We start from the raw sequence: 15,706 nt of genomic DNA on the forward strand, positions 1-15,706 counted from the left end.
CATACTACTAATATTATTTAATGGTTCAAATCTCAATAATCATGTTTTATTAAATTTGTACTAAAAATTATATATTTCAAGTTAAAATTAAAAAATAATTTTTTATTTATCTATTAAATAATTTTAATATTTTATTACTTGTATTAAAATTATAAATATATAGATTATAAAATTTATAAATTATTGATGAAGAGCACGGATTCCAGTGCAAGAACCGTGGAAACTTATCATAAGCATAGAAGGCTCTGCTTATGCAAAGCTAAAAGAGACTTGGACAGTCATAACTTATGAGTCATGACCTGTGATTCTGCAAATCCTTTTCGTCAAAAGAATTTTAAAGCGCAGGTACAATTTAGATTTACCATTAGCCAAAAACGAATTTAAATCTACAATAAGTATTGTTTAACCATTAACTAGCGTTCGCAACTAAATGTAATATATAATTGAATATTAAAATTACTAGTTTAAAACCCGTGGATCACAATATTTTTTTTATTATATAATTTTTTAAGAAAAATATTTTGAATTCAATACTTAATTTTGTTTATTTAAAACTTTAAATGATATCACTTCATGATAATTATATTAGTAGGCATAATGTTCAAAAACATTTAGAACATTTAAAATTATTTAAAGTGATAGCATTTTTAGGGGAAATATTATTATAACGAAATTATTATTTTATTAAGGGTAAAAATATAATGTCTCCTGGGACCTTAAAAATATTATTTTAGCATATTGATTAACTATAGCTCTATAAAAAATATTTGAAAAGGACAATATTATTGATTGAACAATATAGTTTTATTGATAATTTTATGTGTATTTTTTTTAAAAAAAATATTTATTTTTTAATTTAGATTTGATTTTTTAGTTCACATTAATACGATACGAATTTTACTTAGTCTAATAATAGCATTGGCAGGGAAGTATTATTATAACAAAATTATTATTTTATTGAGGGTAAAAATTTCTCAATTATGTTGGGACCTTAAAAAATATTATTTTAGCATGGTGATTACTTAATCGATCAACTATACCTCTATAAAAAATATTTGAAAAAACAATATTACTGATTGAACAACATAATTTTATTGATAATTTTATGTGTATTTTTTAAAAAAATATTAATAATTAGGTTTTAATTAAGATTTAATTTTTTAGTTCATATTAATACGATACAAATTTTTACATAGTCTAATATAAATTTTTATTTATCTCAGATGAGTGGTTTACATTATTTTATTTTAACCCGATGCCCAATACACTAATAAAATTAAACTAGTTATTTTTAGTTTAATTTTAATTTTTTTAAAGTGTGGATTAGTAAGATAATTTTGTTTTAGCCTGAATAATTAGAATATATATGATTTTATTTTTGTTGGTCGAATTATATTTTTATTTTATTTGTATGTTAGTCTGAATCAATTTTATAATATATTTTTTCCCTAGATAAATAATATATATTATTTTGTTTATCCAAGTTAATTAGTATAATTTTTTTAGGAGTATTGATAGTATTGTTATTTATCTTAACACATGCACGTGATTTATGAACTAAATCTTAATAATTATATTTAATTTGCTTAAATTTAATTTTGCCCAAAATAACAAATTAGAATAATGTAGAACTCGATATGAATTAAAATATAAATTGGTAGAATAAGTTAAATTTAATATAAATTATAATGATATAGAGTTCGTTGTAAATTAGAATTGAAATTGGTAAAAGTAATAGGGGAAGTTGACTTCAATATCAATTAGAATTAGAATTGATCGACCTAATAAATAGAATTTGAATAATTAAATAAGGGTAATTAAGTAATTTCAGCAAGTACCGACCGATCGACTACCAAATTTTAAATATTTCGTTTATTATAATATAGTATAGATAATAAGAACAATATTATATGTAATTATGATTTAATAATAATAAAATTGTTATCAATTATTTTAATTCAGATATTTATATATTCAATTTGCGGATGAGTCATTATTATTAAAAAGTTAATTATGCACGTAGAGAGAATTTTTATATGTTATGCCGGGACCAAGGTGCAACCGAGAGTTTAGCTGTTTAAATAAAGGATGCCCAAAATACATTGGTTTTCATTTCCATCTGTCCAAAATAACTCATGACAATAAATTGGCTCAAAATATCCGTTGAATACGTATTCGGGATATATGTACTCCATTTTTTTAAAAATAAAAATAAAATACACATCGTGTATGTATTCTTTTAAAAAAATCATCGAAATATGCATTAAAAGAATGCGTATTCACTAAAAGTTAAAAGTGAATACGCATTCTTGTGATACGCATCTTTTGTTATTTTTAAAAAAAGTGAATGCGCATGTACAAAATGCGTGTTCAGTGAGTATTTTGGGCAGCCACTCCCGCCAAACGGTATTTTGGGTATTAAACCCTCAAATGTTGGATATTTTGGTTTTTCACCATTCAAAAAAGCTATTACAACAATATATAATAAATTCTTAAATCACTAAAATTTATTAATATTTTTTTCCAATTTCTTATTTTTAGCTAATCTCTATTATCTTCAAATTTTTATTTTATATTATATTAGAAAGAATCATTTTATATTTTTTCACTTATTTCTAATAATAATATTTTTAGTGATAAAATATTATATAAGAAATGAAAATAAGAAATATTGTTGAAAATAAAAATTGTCATTAATATCTTAATTTTTATTAAATTAAGAAAAGCTGTTGGATATACGAACCGTGCCGGACCGAGTTTAAATAAAATAAAACTCGTAATCGACACTGAGATTCATGAGCTCGCATGCTTGTGCGAGTAGTGCGAGCCGAATTTGACGGTTCACGCCGGCTAAGTAGTTTAATCACCCTTTTAAGACAGCTTTTATAAGGTAAATTATTATACAATCTAACAAGCAAATAAAACTAGATTCATCCCATGTTCCCCACATCATCTTCCCTTAAGGATTTTAGACGTTTTCCTTTTGAGAATGATAATAAAACAGGTTCAGTTCATTCAACTTTGCCGGAGCTAAATCCAGCCTAAATGGCTGTTATGAATATCAGTTGAAGCCTAACACCCAGTAATACAAGAGCCAACTCATGGTACAAAAATACATATAATTCTTAAGTTTTACTATATCTACGGCAGTGCAATTGAAAGATCCAAACATATCGGAAAATAAGGCGGGGAAAGGAAAAAACTTAAACCATGAACGGGCCGGGACTGAACGGGCTGGGCGGCTCGTTGGTTCGAGCAGGTTTGTGCGGGCTGATCCCGATTTTTTAATTCTGTATTCGTAATCGACTCGCAACTTTCAATGGATTGTGCAAGCTTGAACCGTCCGGTTTGGACTGAATAATTCCGGGTTTTTGTACGAGCCGGTTCCCAGCGGGCGGTTCAAATCCGCATAATTGGCCAGCTCTAACTATAAGTCATTGGAATAAGAAAAATAATCCGGAAACATGACGAACATGATAACTCACTACATAACTAACTGATAATTAGAGATACACAAAAAGCCCACCGGACCGGATTTTATCCGAGCTTTAAAAAGCCCGTTTTTTTAAAAACGGATCGGGCCTTTTTAAAAATCGGGTCGGGCCGAACTTTTTTAAAAATCGGGTCGGGCCGAGCTTCCTAAGAAATATAAGGCCCGTTTTAGGGCCGCGGGCCGGGCCGGATCGGGCTGAACCGGGCTTTCTCCGGGCTTTTTATTTATATATTAAAAAAATATTTTAATATTTTATAACTCGAATTATGAGTAGTTTAAATACGAGAGAAAATAATATCTTGATATATTAGATAGAGTAGTTTAGACACTAAAATAAATAATTATTTTTAATATAATATATAAATAATCATATATACTTTAATTGTTTCTAATATTATGATATATTATTTTAAAAATCATAAAAAATATTGTATATTTTCAAATTCTATATAAAAAATTAGTTTTTTAATCGGACTTTTCAAAAAGCCCGGGCTTTTATCCGGGCCGAACCGGGCTTTTGTCCAGGCTTTTTTCGATCCGGACTTTTATCCGGGCTTTTTTCAATCCGGGCTTTTCGGGCTTCGGGCCGGGCCGGATTTTCGAGAAAAAAGGAGGCCCATTTAAGACCCGCGGGCCGGGCCGAACCGAGCCGGGCTTTTTTCCGGATCGGATCGGATCGGATTTCGGGTTTCAGATTTTAACTGATTGCAGTTGTGAATGAGAACTTTATTCATGTTCTATTGAGAGATTTCAAATTTTAATAAAATCAATTTTTATTTTTTTACTACTTTTCTTTTGATTTTTAAAAAGAGAGCATAAGGAGGGATAAATTTTCTTAACACTAATCAAGTTTTATCAAGATTAAACTAAAGATTATACAATGACCTTAGTCAAGCAACATAATAACCCAAAGGAAAAAAATGCAAACAATAGCCTCCAATAATAAGCTAATTGTCATAGAGACACAGATGAAGAAAATTACCGGGATAATTTAGTCTTGCAATTACCCATGAGAATATAAATTATTAATCAGCTTGATAGACGGAGAGGATCTAGGGGTTTGTTGTGATGCCTACCAATTCTTCATATTTTGTGTGGAGGATCATACTGACGACAATAATTTAGATAAGACCAAAGCTTCTGGTTATTTTGAGTTTGAGGAGATGATTAATGTGGTGTCAATAAAGACAGGTTTTGGTATTAATTTTAACCAAATTCAATTAAAGGCTGGATGGACGCTCGCTCATCTCTTTCTCGATGAAGCAACACTCTGTCACTGTCCCTTCTTTTTCTTTTTCCGGTAAAATTTTCCTATTTTAGTTCCACTCCGGTGCAAATTATTACTCCTATTCCTATGTCTTCTAATTATATTTTTAGAGTACTGTACAAAAATTTGGTCCTGACATGAACTGTCAGATTTTGTTTGAAATAATAATTAATAGTCGTTGGATCAAGATAAAAAATTTGTCCCCGCAAACTCCAATTTATAGCCCAGTCCATTTTAGCCACCGTAACAAGTGTTGGCAACACTCAATAGGTAGATAAGAATAAACAACATTCCGCATTCTGTTATCAGTTATTTTGGGTGTGGAACTGAGTGGGTGAATATCGATGACAAAATCGTTGTCGAATGAAACTTAGAAATTAAGTAAAGTCTAAAAACAACGAGAAACATACAAGATTGTGAAATAGCTGGGAAGGGTGAGGCAAGTAATCGATGATCATTTTAAAATATTAGTGAGTCATATAAATCTGATTAGGTCTGTCATTGCATTTGTACCCTGATATAGATAATATGTAAAATGATATCATGTGATCAACCTTAGTTAGCATTCTGCATATAAAAAGCTATGAACTCTGATAGATTTTAAACAAGTTTAAAAACAAGAAAACACCAATAGTGAAGCAGGGGAATTGGATGGACTGAGAGGCCTTATCAATTCATTCCAGATTGTAAGTGCATGTGTATAGTTCATGAATGCCTAGTTAATGTTGAATCCCTTTCCTTTTTGTTTCTATTATCTATAAAATTTGTCTTGTTTTGCCTTCAACACTTCTCAATGCACATGTATATGTGGCCTGCATCCTCTATCTCTGTCCTATACTCCTATATACGTTTTGGCATTATTATTTGAACACTTCAGTACTATGATGCTTAGCTAGTGTTTTTCAGTTTTTGAGACAGGTAGTAGTTGATGAAAACTCATTCAATAAACTTGCAGCAGGCAATGTCAAGGAAGCCAATTCTCATGACCATATTTATTGGGATAATGTTGCTTCTACTCGGAGACTTTAATCATGTAAGCAATTCATTTGATGGAACATCAATGTTTATACGATAAGCAGGATGTTCACGCATAAATGATGAGTCATGCATTTACTAAAACTTTGTTTCAGGCTATAATAACAGAGACTCCAGCACCTCAGCCACAACCATCTGAGGACCTACCTCATCCACAACCATCCGAGGGCCTTCCTCGTCCGCGACCATCCGAGGGCCTTCCTCATCCACAACCATCTGAGGGCTTTCCCATGGTAATGTAACACCACGCTCGTGCACAGTCACAAATTTCATATTCTCTCTTCCAGTGTTGCATCTAAAAGTGTGATAACTTAATTGTTCTCTTCTGTTTGTTTTGTTTTAGTATGGCGGTACTCCACGCAGTCTACAGCCTCATGGTAATATTATTATGACCATATCTTGGATCATCTGAAGTCTGGATTCGTGAATGTCTAATTTTAATTATTGATGTATACTTCTTTTTTGCAATGGTAAATTACAAAAATTTAAGTTCTCGTACAATCCGGTCAAAACCTTGACAACTTGTTAGGAAGTGATCATATATTCATATGTAATGTGTATTAGACTACTATATGAGGACGGTATCTGATATTTGAAATCGATGTAAATGTAATTGCAGAATGCAAACCTCGATGTATGGGAAGATGCGCAAAGAAAACATTGAAGAAACCATGCATGTTGTTCTGTCAAAAATGTTGCGCAAAGTGCTTATGTGTGCCTCCTGGTACTCATGGAAACAAGAAGATGTGCCCTTGCTACAACAACTGGAAGACCAAGAGAGGAGGCCCCAAATGCCCTTAATAACATCACTCAAATCCCTCTATCAATTCCACCCACCTATCCATATCTATCTACCTATACTACCGGTTTTTATCTTAAGCTACCAGCTTCCTCAGTTGGAACTCTTTTGCCACTCAATCTAGACTTTCTTTGTGCAAGTCATTTGTGCTGCATAAAGAAATAAATAGTAGTAGTTCTTTTTTATGTTCTTTTTTCTTTTTAGATGCAATATGAGTGTTACATGTATTACGAATTTCAGAAAATTTCAACCTAATTGAAGCAGGAATATACCATCTGCAACAATGAGATACTAAAATTATGTCTCATATAAAAAGACGGACAGATGAAATCACGGGACAACAATTATCTTGGGTCATTTTTAGATTGTATTGACGGTTTTTTTATATATTTTTACTTGATGCATGATAAGTTATTAATTTGCAAGGTCAGCCGCGCATGAATTCTTATTGAATTACAAATCCTAATCATTAAAATAAATACTCAGCTCAACATGTTGTTATCATATTTTTTGTCACTATTTCTTATACTCTTCTCAGAAATTTAATAATATCAAAAATAAAAAATTCAAATATATTGAACGCAAACGGTTGTTTTGATTATAAAACAGTAAAATTATTGATAGGTGTAACTTTGAATTACACTAATAAATGAAATAAAAATAATGTACTAAAATAGAAAGAGAAATGATAAAAATAACATTTTTTTAGATTAAGTGACAATAATACTAATTTTCAATATTTTGGCAATTTTTATCAACCGGATATACATTCTCTTTTTCTTTATCCTATCATAGGGAACTCACAGTCGCTATCATTGGGTGCACAAGGTAAAGCTCACTTACTCATACAATAACTTGTAAATCACGTGAACGGAGTTTATAAACCGCACTTAAGCGACATGCTCTGATTTAGAAGGTATAATCATAAATCACAGTCGTTATCATTCGGGTGCGCACCGGCTAAACCCCACTTGTTCACGCAATAACTTGCAAATCACGTGAACGAAAATAAACTACACTTAAGCAACATGCTCTGGTTTGGGAGGTATAATCATAAATTCTCGTCCTGTGGATTCAAATATGTGACCAAGAGGATAATTATCCTTTTTTTTAACCAACTGAGCCAACACTTTCGGGTCCGGATACACACTCTCATTTTGAGAATCTAAAAAAAATTATTTCTTACGTTCTTGGTTAAATGTATATTTTCTAAAATAAAAATTATTTTTTTCGTTGGAAAATCCAATGTGATAATGAGTATTCGGATATATACACGGTTTGAAAAAATACATTTTATATATCCAGTCTCTTAAAAAGTGTATTTTAGTTTAAAATAAATAATGATCAAGTTAAATACTAAATCTGACATAGTGTATTTCAAAATTTGAATAAAATGAATGGTATCTCGATGATATTTTTGGTTAAATATATCAAATTTGATATTTTTAATCACCAATTTTAAAAATGTTGTAATTTGAATAAGATTGGATAACTCCGATAATTAAGAACTTATGATTTTATCTTCACTCACCGCCAATTAAAACAAATAACAAGAGAGAACATATACGAGAATGATAACATGCATTCATTAATAAGTCATTTCTTGTAAAAAAAAAGGTGTAGTTTTGGCATCAAGCCATCATTCTTTTTTGGGAAAATCAAATTTTTTATTACTCAAACTACTTATTTCTTTAGAAACCAATCACCCAACTTACATTTTTAATTTTTTTTATCACTAACATTACTTTTGTATTAATTTCTACCATATTCCGTTAATTTTGACTTCTTTCCGTTAAAACAACTGGAAAATGAAGAAATTACTGCCGGAATTTGGGAAGCCTAGAAATCGGCACCGTTTCAGCGACTATCATTTTTCCGGCGAAGCCAATTTATGATTAAATCGGTTTTGTTTTCTATGATTTTTCAGTCTAAATCATTATATACAAGCTCAATAATTTATATCTAGTAACAACAATCACAACCAAAATGATTCTCAAAGATTCCGTCTAATCTAATTAAAAAAATTCGGATGAATTTAAAATTTGATAATAGCAAAATTGATTCAACATTCAATAAATTTTGATTAATAAATAATTACCTTATCAGTCAAAAAATGAAGAATACAAGTGACGTATACTTTTTCAGCGAACACAAAATTATAAGCCAAAATTTACGAAATAAATACATACGAATTCAAAATCGAACGATCTATACATTCATATCTTCAAAATTACTGAACTATTACCCAAAATGAAACCCCAAAATTAACAGTAACATTAATGATAAAGAAATAAAAATATAAACTGGGTAATAGATTTTTAAAAAAATAAATAATTAAATGATAAAAAATCGATTTTCTCCCTTTTTAACGTCTCGGTCTCTGCTTAGAAAAAACGAAAACGTTTACGATCTTCCTCTTCACCTTGTTGAACAGAAGAGACAAAACAAAAGTAACCTGCGGAAGTTTTACACATCATCAAATTTTATTACAAAAAGTTTATACTTGTAAATTTCGTATAAGCAACCCCAGCAGAAATTTCATTTCTTTACACAAACACAATCAACACATAAGTAATAATATAATATAATACTCTGACTCCTCTGGCAAAGAGGATCATTCACGACTTGAATACATGTAGACGATGTTGTATGTAGAAATGCTGACCCTTTGACAAACCATACTTGAACGTGGCACTGCCCACCCTATCGTTATCTCATTTCATTTTTCACATTTCCCAATGTTCTCCAAGTATGATATATTAATAATCAATTGTTATCTCATACTCATACTCTTTCTTCTTGCATTTACATATCCAATTCTTGTTTTTCTACCAGACATATTTTAGGGCTTTATTTGTTTTTTTAATCTTCTGATCGCGGTGGCATCATTGCAGCTGGTAGAGACCTCTCCAAAGGTTCTTTTCATTTCTTTCTTTAATCATATTATCTTGTTCTTTTTTCAGTTTTTCGATACATGTATGTGATCAAAGGTTTTTGATTATACTTATAATTTGAGTTTTTCTGGGATTTATAACCCTTTTAGCAGTGACTAATAATCACCGAAGGGAATTGAATTCGAGTATTCTGATATCATGTCGAGTAACCGGCTGATCTAAAATTTTAAAGTGTTAGAGGAGGCCCGTATAGATCTTATATTATATTCAATATGTACCAGTGTAGTGAACAAAAATTAATGAAATTGTTGAAATGTCAATGTGAGGTTGAGGAGTAGATTTTTTATAATCAAATTATTTGGGATTTTATTCGGTTTAATTTTGACGTGTTATGTCATTTTTTATGTTTAGTCTCTCTAATTGTGCCGGTAAGAGCTGGATTCTGTTTGTTGGAACTCGTTTAAAAGTAGAAGGTTAAAATGTGCTTCTATTGCTTATTTTAGTATATTGAACTGAGTTCTTGTTATATAAAATACTTGGAATACATTAAATTACCTGATTGCATTAGCATAATTGCATAAACCGTTGTCTGATGATTTTGTTTTGGATTTACTTTCCTTATTGTGGTTATGTAAGTTGTTCGCAATTTATTCATTTGTTACTAGTTTTAGATGATGTGCTTGTAAAACTTTAGTTGCTTCCAAGGATCAAATACACGTCAGATTCATGAATATTTCTTAGTTTGGGTTCGAGAACTTGAAACTGTATTTTGGTATTGCAGACCATTATTTGGAGTATCAGTTACTAGCCCTTCTTAATAGATCACAACTGGAGCCAATTTTTTCAATTAGTTGTTGATATGGATATAAGTAATGAGGCCACTGTTGACAAATTCTTAATTGGACCTACAACATTCTTCGGTCGGACAGTTGCTTTCAGAGTGCTATTTTGCAGGTCGATGTCAGAGTTGAGGGAACAAATCCTTTGTATGCTTTTCTATTACTTGCGAAAAATGAAAGATAGTGCAGTGTTCTATTTGAAACCCATGATATCGTGGTTTCATCCGCGCAACCCACAAGGGATTTTGGTAATGATGACACTGATAGCTTTTATGTTAAAACGATACACAAATGTAAAGATGAGGGCTGAGATGGCATATAGGAGAAAATTTTGGAGGAATATGATGAGATCTGCCTTAACCTATGAGGAATGGGCTCACTCGGCTAAAATGCTAGACAAAGAAACTCCCAGAATCGAATCAGATCTCTATGATGAAGAACTTGTGAGGAATAAACTTCAAGAGCTCCGCCACCGCCGCCAAGAAGGTTCTCTTAGAGATATCATATTTTGCATGAGAGCTGACCTGGTTAGAAACCTTGGAAATATGTGCAACCCAGAGCTTCATAAGGGGAGGCTTCAAGTGCCTAGACTTATTAAGGAATATATTGATGAAGTCTCGACTCAGTTAAGAATGGTTTGCGATTCAGACTCTGAAGAGCTTTTGTTGGAAGAGAAGCTTGCTTTTATGCATGAAACAAGACATGCTTTTGGGAGGACTGCATTGCTTCTGAGTGGGGGTGCTTCACTGGGGGCGTTCCATGTGGGTGTGGTTAAAACATTTGTAGAACACAAGCTCATGCCTCGTATAATTGCCGGGTCTAGTGTGGGATCCATCATGTGTTCTGTTATTGCTACCAGATCTTGGCCTGAGCTCCAAACTTTTTTTGAGGATTCTTGGAGTTCTCTGCAGTTCTTTGACCAGTTGGGTGGTATATTTGCAATTTTTAGAAGAGTTATGACACGAGGTGCAGTTCATGATATCAGACAGTTGCAGATGATGTTGAGGCAGCTTACAAATAATCTCACATTCCAAGAAGCATATGATATGACTGGTCGAGTTCTCGCAATAACGGTATGTTCCCCAAGAAAGCATGAACCACCTCGATGCCTTAACTATTTGACTTCGCCTCATGTTGTCATTTGGAGTGCTGTGACCGCCTCTTGTGCTTTTCCTGGTCTTTTTGAAGCTCAAGAATTAATGGCAAAAGATAGAAGTGGAGAAATTGTTCCATATCATCCCCCATTTAATTTAGGACCTGAAGAGGGTCATGGTACATCTGCACGTAGGTGGAGAGATGGTAGCTTAGAGATTGATTTACCTATGATGCAGTTAAAAGAGCTCTTCAATGTTAATCACTTTATTGTGAGTCAAGCCAATCCTCATATTGCTCCTTTACTGAGGGTGAAGGAAATTGTGAGAGCATATGGAGGCAACTTTGCTGCTAAGGTATTTCAGTATGATGTTTTTCATTGATTGATTGTATAAAAATTTACTAAGATGTGATAAATGCCATGCGACCATGTTAAAGTATGCTCTAATGTTTCATTCCCCCCCCCCCCCCCCCCCCAAAAAAAAAACCTAAACTTGCAAACATGAGCCTAAAAAAGAGAACACAAGAACTTAGGCAATAAAACATGTAAACATAAACTTCAGCTGGACTCCAATTATTCAGATTACGTCTCAGACTTAAAATTTCACATTGACTTCTGAAGTGTAGGATATCCACCTTTTCAAAATCTTGGACTTTGATGCTTTTTGTGAGTGTCAGTTTTTTATGTCTAGAATTATGCATTGATTAAGGTTCCAAACTTCATCTTTCAAGATTTAATTTCTGTAGAAAGACGTGTTTATATCTCTAACTAACAGAATGCAGAGAGCTACAAAAGGAAAAGAAGAGAGTGCGATGATTAGGGTGAAAAGGATGATAGTTGATTTGTTTATTTATTCTATCTATGCAGCTTGCCCATCTTGTTGAGATGGAGGTGAAACACAGATGTAACCAGATACTAGAGCTTGGTTTTCCTTTAGGAGGACTTGCCAGGCTATTTGCCCAAGAATGGGAAGGTGATGTCACTGTGGTAATGCCAGCCACCCTAGCTCAGGTATGTTTGTAGTATATTTTCTATACTGTTTGAAAAATAAGAAACAGTGTATACGAGGCAACAAAAAAAGTAAAAGAATTGGACAAAGAAAGTGTTAGCTTGACAGGAATAACCCTTTTAGATGCTTTTATATTATCTAATTGGGAAATAATACGAATAGAGGAGTATGATATTCTTTGGAACCAGTACTTGCTATAAGTCGCAAAGATTACTTGGTGTAATACGTTTATAGCAATATGCTACTTAAGATGAGTTGATTCGTCGATTCGCAGTAGTCTACTTATAAGTGAGATCTAATGCAATTCCTTTTTGTACAATGCAACAGCCTAGATATAGCATTTGGGTAGAATTTTTAGTCATATTTCTCTTTCTTTTTAAAAATGAAGAAACAGCACGTGAGCAAAAATGAAAACAGTTAAGGATAATTAACAAGAAAAAAACAGTAAAGGAACTGGACAGTAAAACTAGTAGCTTGATTGGAATAGCCTTCTCTATGCGTTTGTAATATCTGATTGAGAACTTAATATGAAAAGACGGTTTTTTTTTTGAATGCCAGTACTTGCTACAAGTCACAAAGATCATTCTGTGTGATACACTAATAACCATACGCTAATTCAGATGAGAATCTGAGATGATTCATTGATTTGCATTAATCCACTAACCCCTACTTATAGTAAGTGAGGGCTAATGCCTAGGAAGTACCGACACCGATACGGCGGCACGGGAATACCTCAATTATCGAAGTGTCCTGGATACGGGACAAAAGGTAATAAAAATATATAAAATATAAGATTTGTATATGTCAAATATTGAACAACTTCATTCATAATAATAATAGAGTTTCCTTCATAATATTCATTCATAATATTGATAAACTAGTGGAAGATCTATTCTACATTTTCATTCAAATGATCATCTATAAAACAACAGCAGCTATACGTGTTATATATATATATATAGATAGATGTATGTATATATTTGATTGTATAAAGATAGGGTTCTGTGTTCAGATGAAAGATGAAGAGGGGGGTTATAAAAGAGAGAGACACAAAATTAGGGTTAATATAAGATGGGTTGGGCTTTTAAAAAAAGATTTTGGGCTTCATAGAGATGATTTTGGGCTTATTTTATGGGCTGAGTCGGTGGGCCGTGTCGGTCGCGTGTCGGTTGCCTTTTTCTGTCGACACGCCACATGGCGTGTCGGACACGTATTCAGCCGTGTCGGGCGCGTGTCGCCGTGTCGGCCGTGTCCGACACGGGTACGGCGCCCTTTTTGAAGTGTCCGTGCTTTCTAGGCTAATGCGATACCTTTTCTTTTTTTGCACGATGCTAAAGCCTGGATTTAGAATTTGGGCAGAAATGCATCTCATTACAATACACAATCATGTTATTAAGTCATGGAAATTTTGTAGGTTGTGTGACTAAAAACATATAACCTACACAGATTTTCTACATGATAAATTCATAGTCTCTTAATCATTCAATTTCCACAAGATATTTGCTCTGGCCCCAATTTGTAATGTGGTGATATTGCAATATCAACGGTGTAGAGTCACTTCGGACAAGTTGTTATAAACTAACAATCAGATTGATTATCAGAAGAAATGACAATTTAATCAATATTGTTCATGTTGTAGTTTCTCCGTTTCTTCATAAATTTTAGAGATATTCCAGCTTTGTGAGTAAAAACAGGCTCATTGATTTCTTAAAAAAAATCAATTTCAGTATTCAAAGATTATACAGAACCCGTCTCATTCGGAGCTTCACAAAGCAGCTAATCAAGGCAGGAGGTGCACTTGGGAGAAGCTGTCAGCCATAAAAGCCAATTGTGGTATTGAGTTAGCACTAGACGATTGTGTTGCTATACTAAATCACATGCGTCGACTAAAGAGGAGTGCGGAGAGAGCAGCTGCTGCTTCTCAAGGCTTATCCAGCACGGTTAGATTCAGTGGTTCGAAAAGAATTCCTTCATGGAACTGCATCGCTCGAGAAAACTCAGCTGGTTCAATTGAAGAATTTGTTGCAGAGGTCGGATCCTCACTACACCAAGTTGGAGTTGGTGGAACAGGACCCGCTTCTTTAAAAGTGCGGACCAATCGCAATACACATGAAGGCAGTGACAGCGAGCCTGAGAGTCCCGATCGAAATTCTTGGACGAGGTTGGGTGGTCCCTTGATGAGGACAACTTCTGCCGATCTTTTTGTTGATTTTGTCCAAAATTTGGATGGTGATCTCAAATCCAATAAAGGAATAATGGTAACGAATAGCACAATTCATTTATCTGCCAGGGATTCAAATCCTCAAAGCCCTAGGTCGACAACACCTGATAGAAGCTCAGATGTGGAATCTGATCAAAGGGATGTAAATAATAGAGCTCCAGGGAACAGTTCTAGCATTTTAGTTGCTGAAGGTGAGCTTTTGCAGGCGGAAAGGATTAACAACGGGATTGTGTTCAACATTGTAAAGAAAGAAGACACGACCCCATCAAACAGGAGTCTTGATTCTGACTCTGTTGCTGAATGCATGCAACTTGAATCTCCTGCCAAGGAAATAGACGGGAGCTCAACATCTGAATCGGAGGACGAAACCAACGTTGATCACTCTATAAACAATACAGATGCAAGCGACAACAAGGATCCGTCAACTTCTGCAATTGATGTTATTAAGGATATTGAACATAACTGATAGATTTAGTTACGTCCCTTGTCATTTCTACACTGTCAAATACCATAGGAAGCATCAAGACATCAACAGATGCTTACACTAGCATAGGAGTAGCTTATACAACTGAAGCAAACAATTTAGCCGGGGGACATTGCTGAGTAGTGAAACGAACAGTGCCTGGTGTTAGTTTGATGAAAGTGATTCTTATTGGCTGTCTTGCTTCTTAGAAACAAGTTATAGTATGTGATGTTATCTTTGTTAAAACTACCATTTACAAATACTGGTGCTGTGCAGAGCTGCTGCTTGTACACTGGGGAATTCTCATATGTAAATGACATGTTTTATATCTTACAGGAAATGTACATGGCAGGTAAATTACTCTGTTAGGGGATTGATATTACATTTCAGTATTTTTACAAATTTTAACTACATTATTATAGAAAGGCAGATAGTTTAAAACAATTTGCTGTAATAAATTTATAGCAAGAGTAGTAAATTTGTCGTAGCAGCCCTTATTTTTGATGTTGGAGATGAATTTTCGAAAAGCCAAAGCAAGCGAGACAGTCGGGGGAGTTAGTAAAAGTTGCACATCTATTATTCTATTTTATTTA

At 33.1% G+C, this 15,706-nt stretch overlaps 2 protein-coding genes across 4 annotated transcripts; both read left to right on the top strand.

The window, feature by feature from the left end:
- Positions 1–5,289: 5,289 nt before the first annotated feature.
- Positions 5,290–6,911, top strand: LOC141689415 (protein GAST1-like). 2 transcript variants are annotated; one of them, XM_074493695.1, is made up of 5 exons: positions 5,290–5,446; positions 5,667–5,793; positions 5,891–6,028; positions 6,139–6,172; positions 6,415–6,911. In XM_074493695.1, the coding sequence occupies exons 2-5, from the start codon at positions 5,689–5,691 to the stop codon at positions 6,594–6,596; spliced, it is 459 nt and encodes a 152-aa protein (XP_074349796.1). In that variant the 5' UTR covers positions 5,290–5,446; positions 5,667–5,688; the 3' UTR covers positions 6,597–6,911. The 2 variants fall into 2 exon arrangements, with proteins under 2 accessions (XP_074349796.1, XP_074349797.1); XM_074493696.1 differs by having other exon boundaries at positions 5,368–5,446; positions 5,716–5,793.
- Positions 6,912–9,119: 2,208 nt separating this feature from the next.
- Positions 9,120–15,481, top strand: LOC141692519 (triacylglycerol lipase SDP1-like). Of its 2 annotated transcripts, XM_074497386.1 has the most exons (5): positions 9,120–9,343; positions 9,430–9,509; positions 10,270–11,775; positions 12,288–12,431; positions 14,157–15,481. In XM_074497386.1, the coding sequence occupies exons 3-5, from the start codon at positions 10,348–10,350 to the stop codon at positions 15,114–15,116; spliced, it is 2,532 nt and encodes an 843-aa protein (XP_074353487.1). In that variant the 5' UTR covers positions 9,120–9,343; positions 9,430–9,509; positions 10,270–10,347; the 3' UTR covers positions 15,117–15,481. The 2 variants fall into 2 exon arrangements, with proteins under 2 accessions (XP_074353487.1, XP_074353486.1); XM_074497385.1 differs by having other exon boundaries at positions 9,120–9,509.
- Positions 15,482–15,706: the final 225 nt, after the last annotated feature.

The sequence above is a fragment of the Apium graveolens genome, chromosome 10 (assembly GCF_009905375.1).
Source record: "Apium graveolens cultivar Ventura chromosome 10, ASM990537v1, whole genome shotgun sequence".
Lineage (NCBI taxonomy): Eukaryota > Viridiplantae > Streptophyta > Magnoliopsida > Apiales > Apiaceae > Apium > Apium graveolens.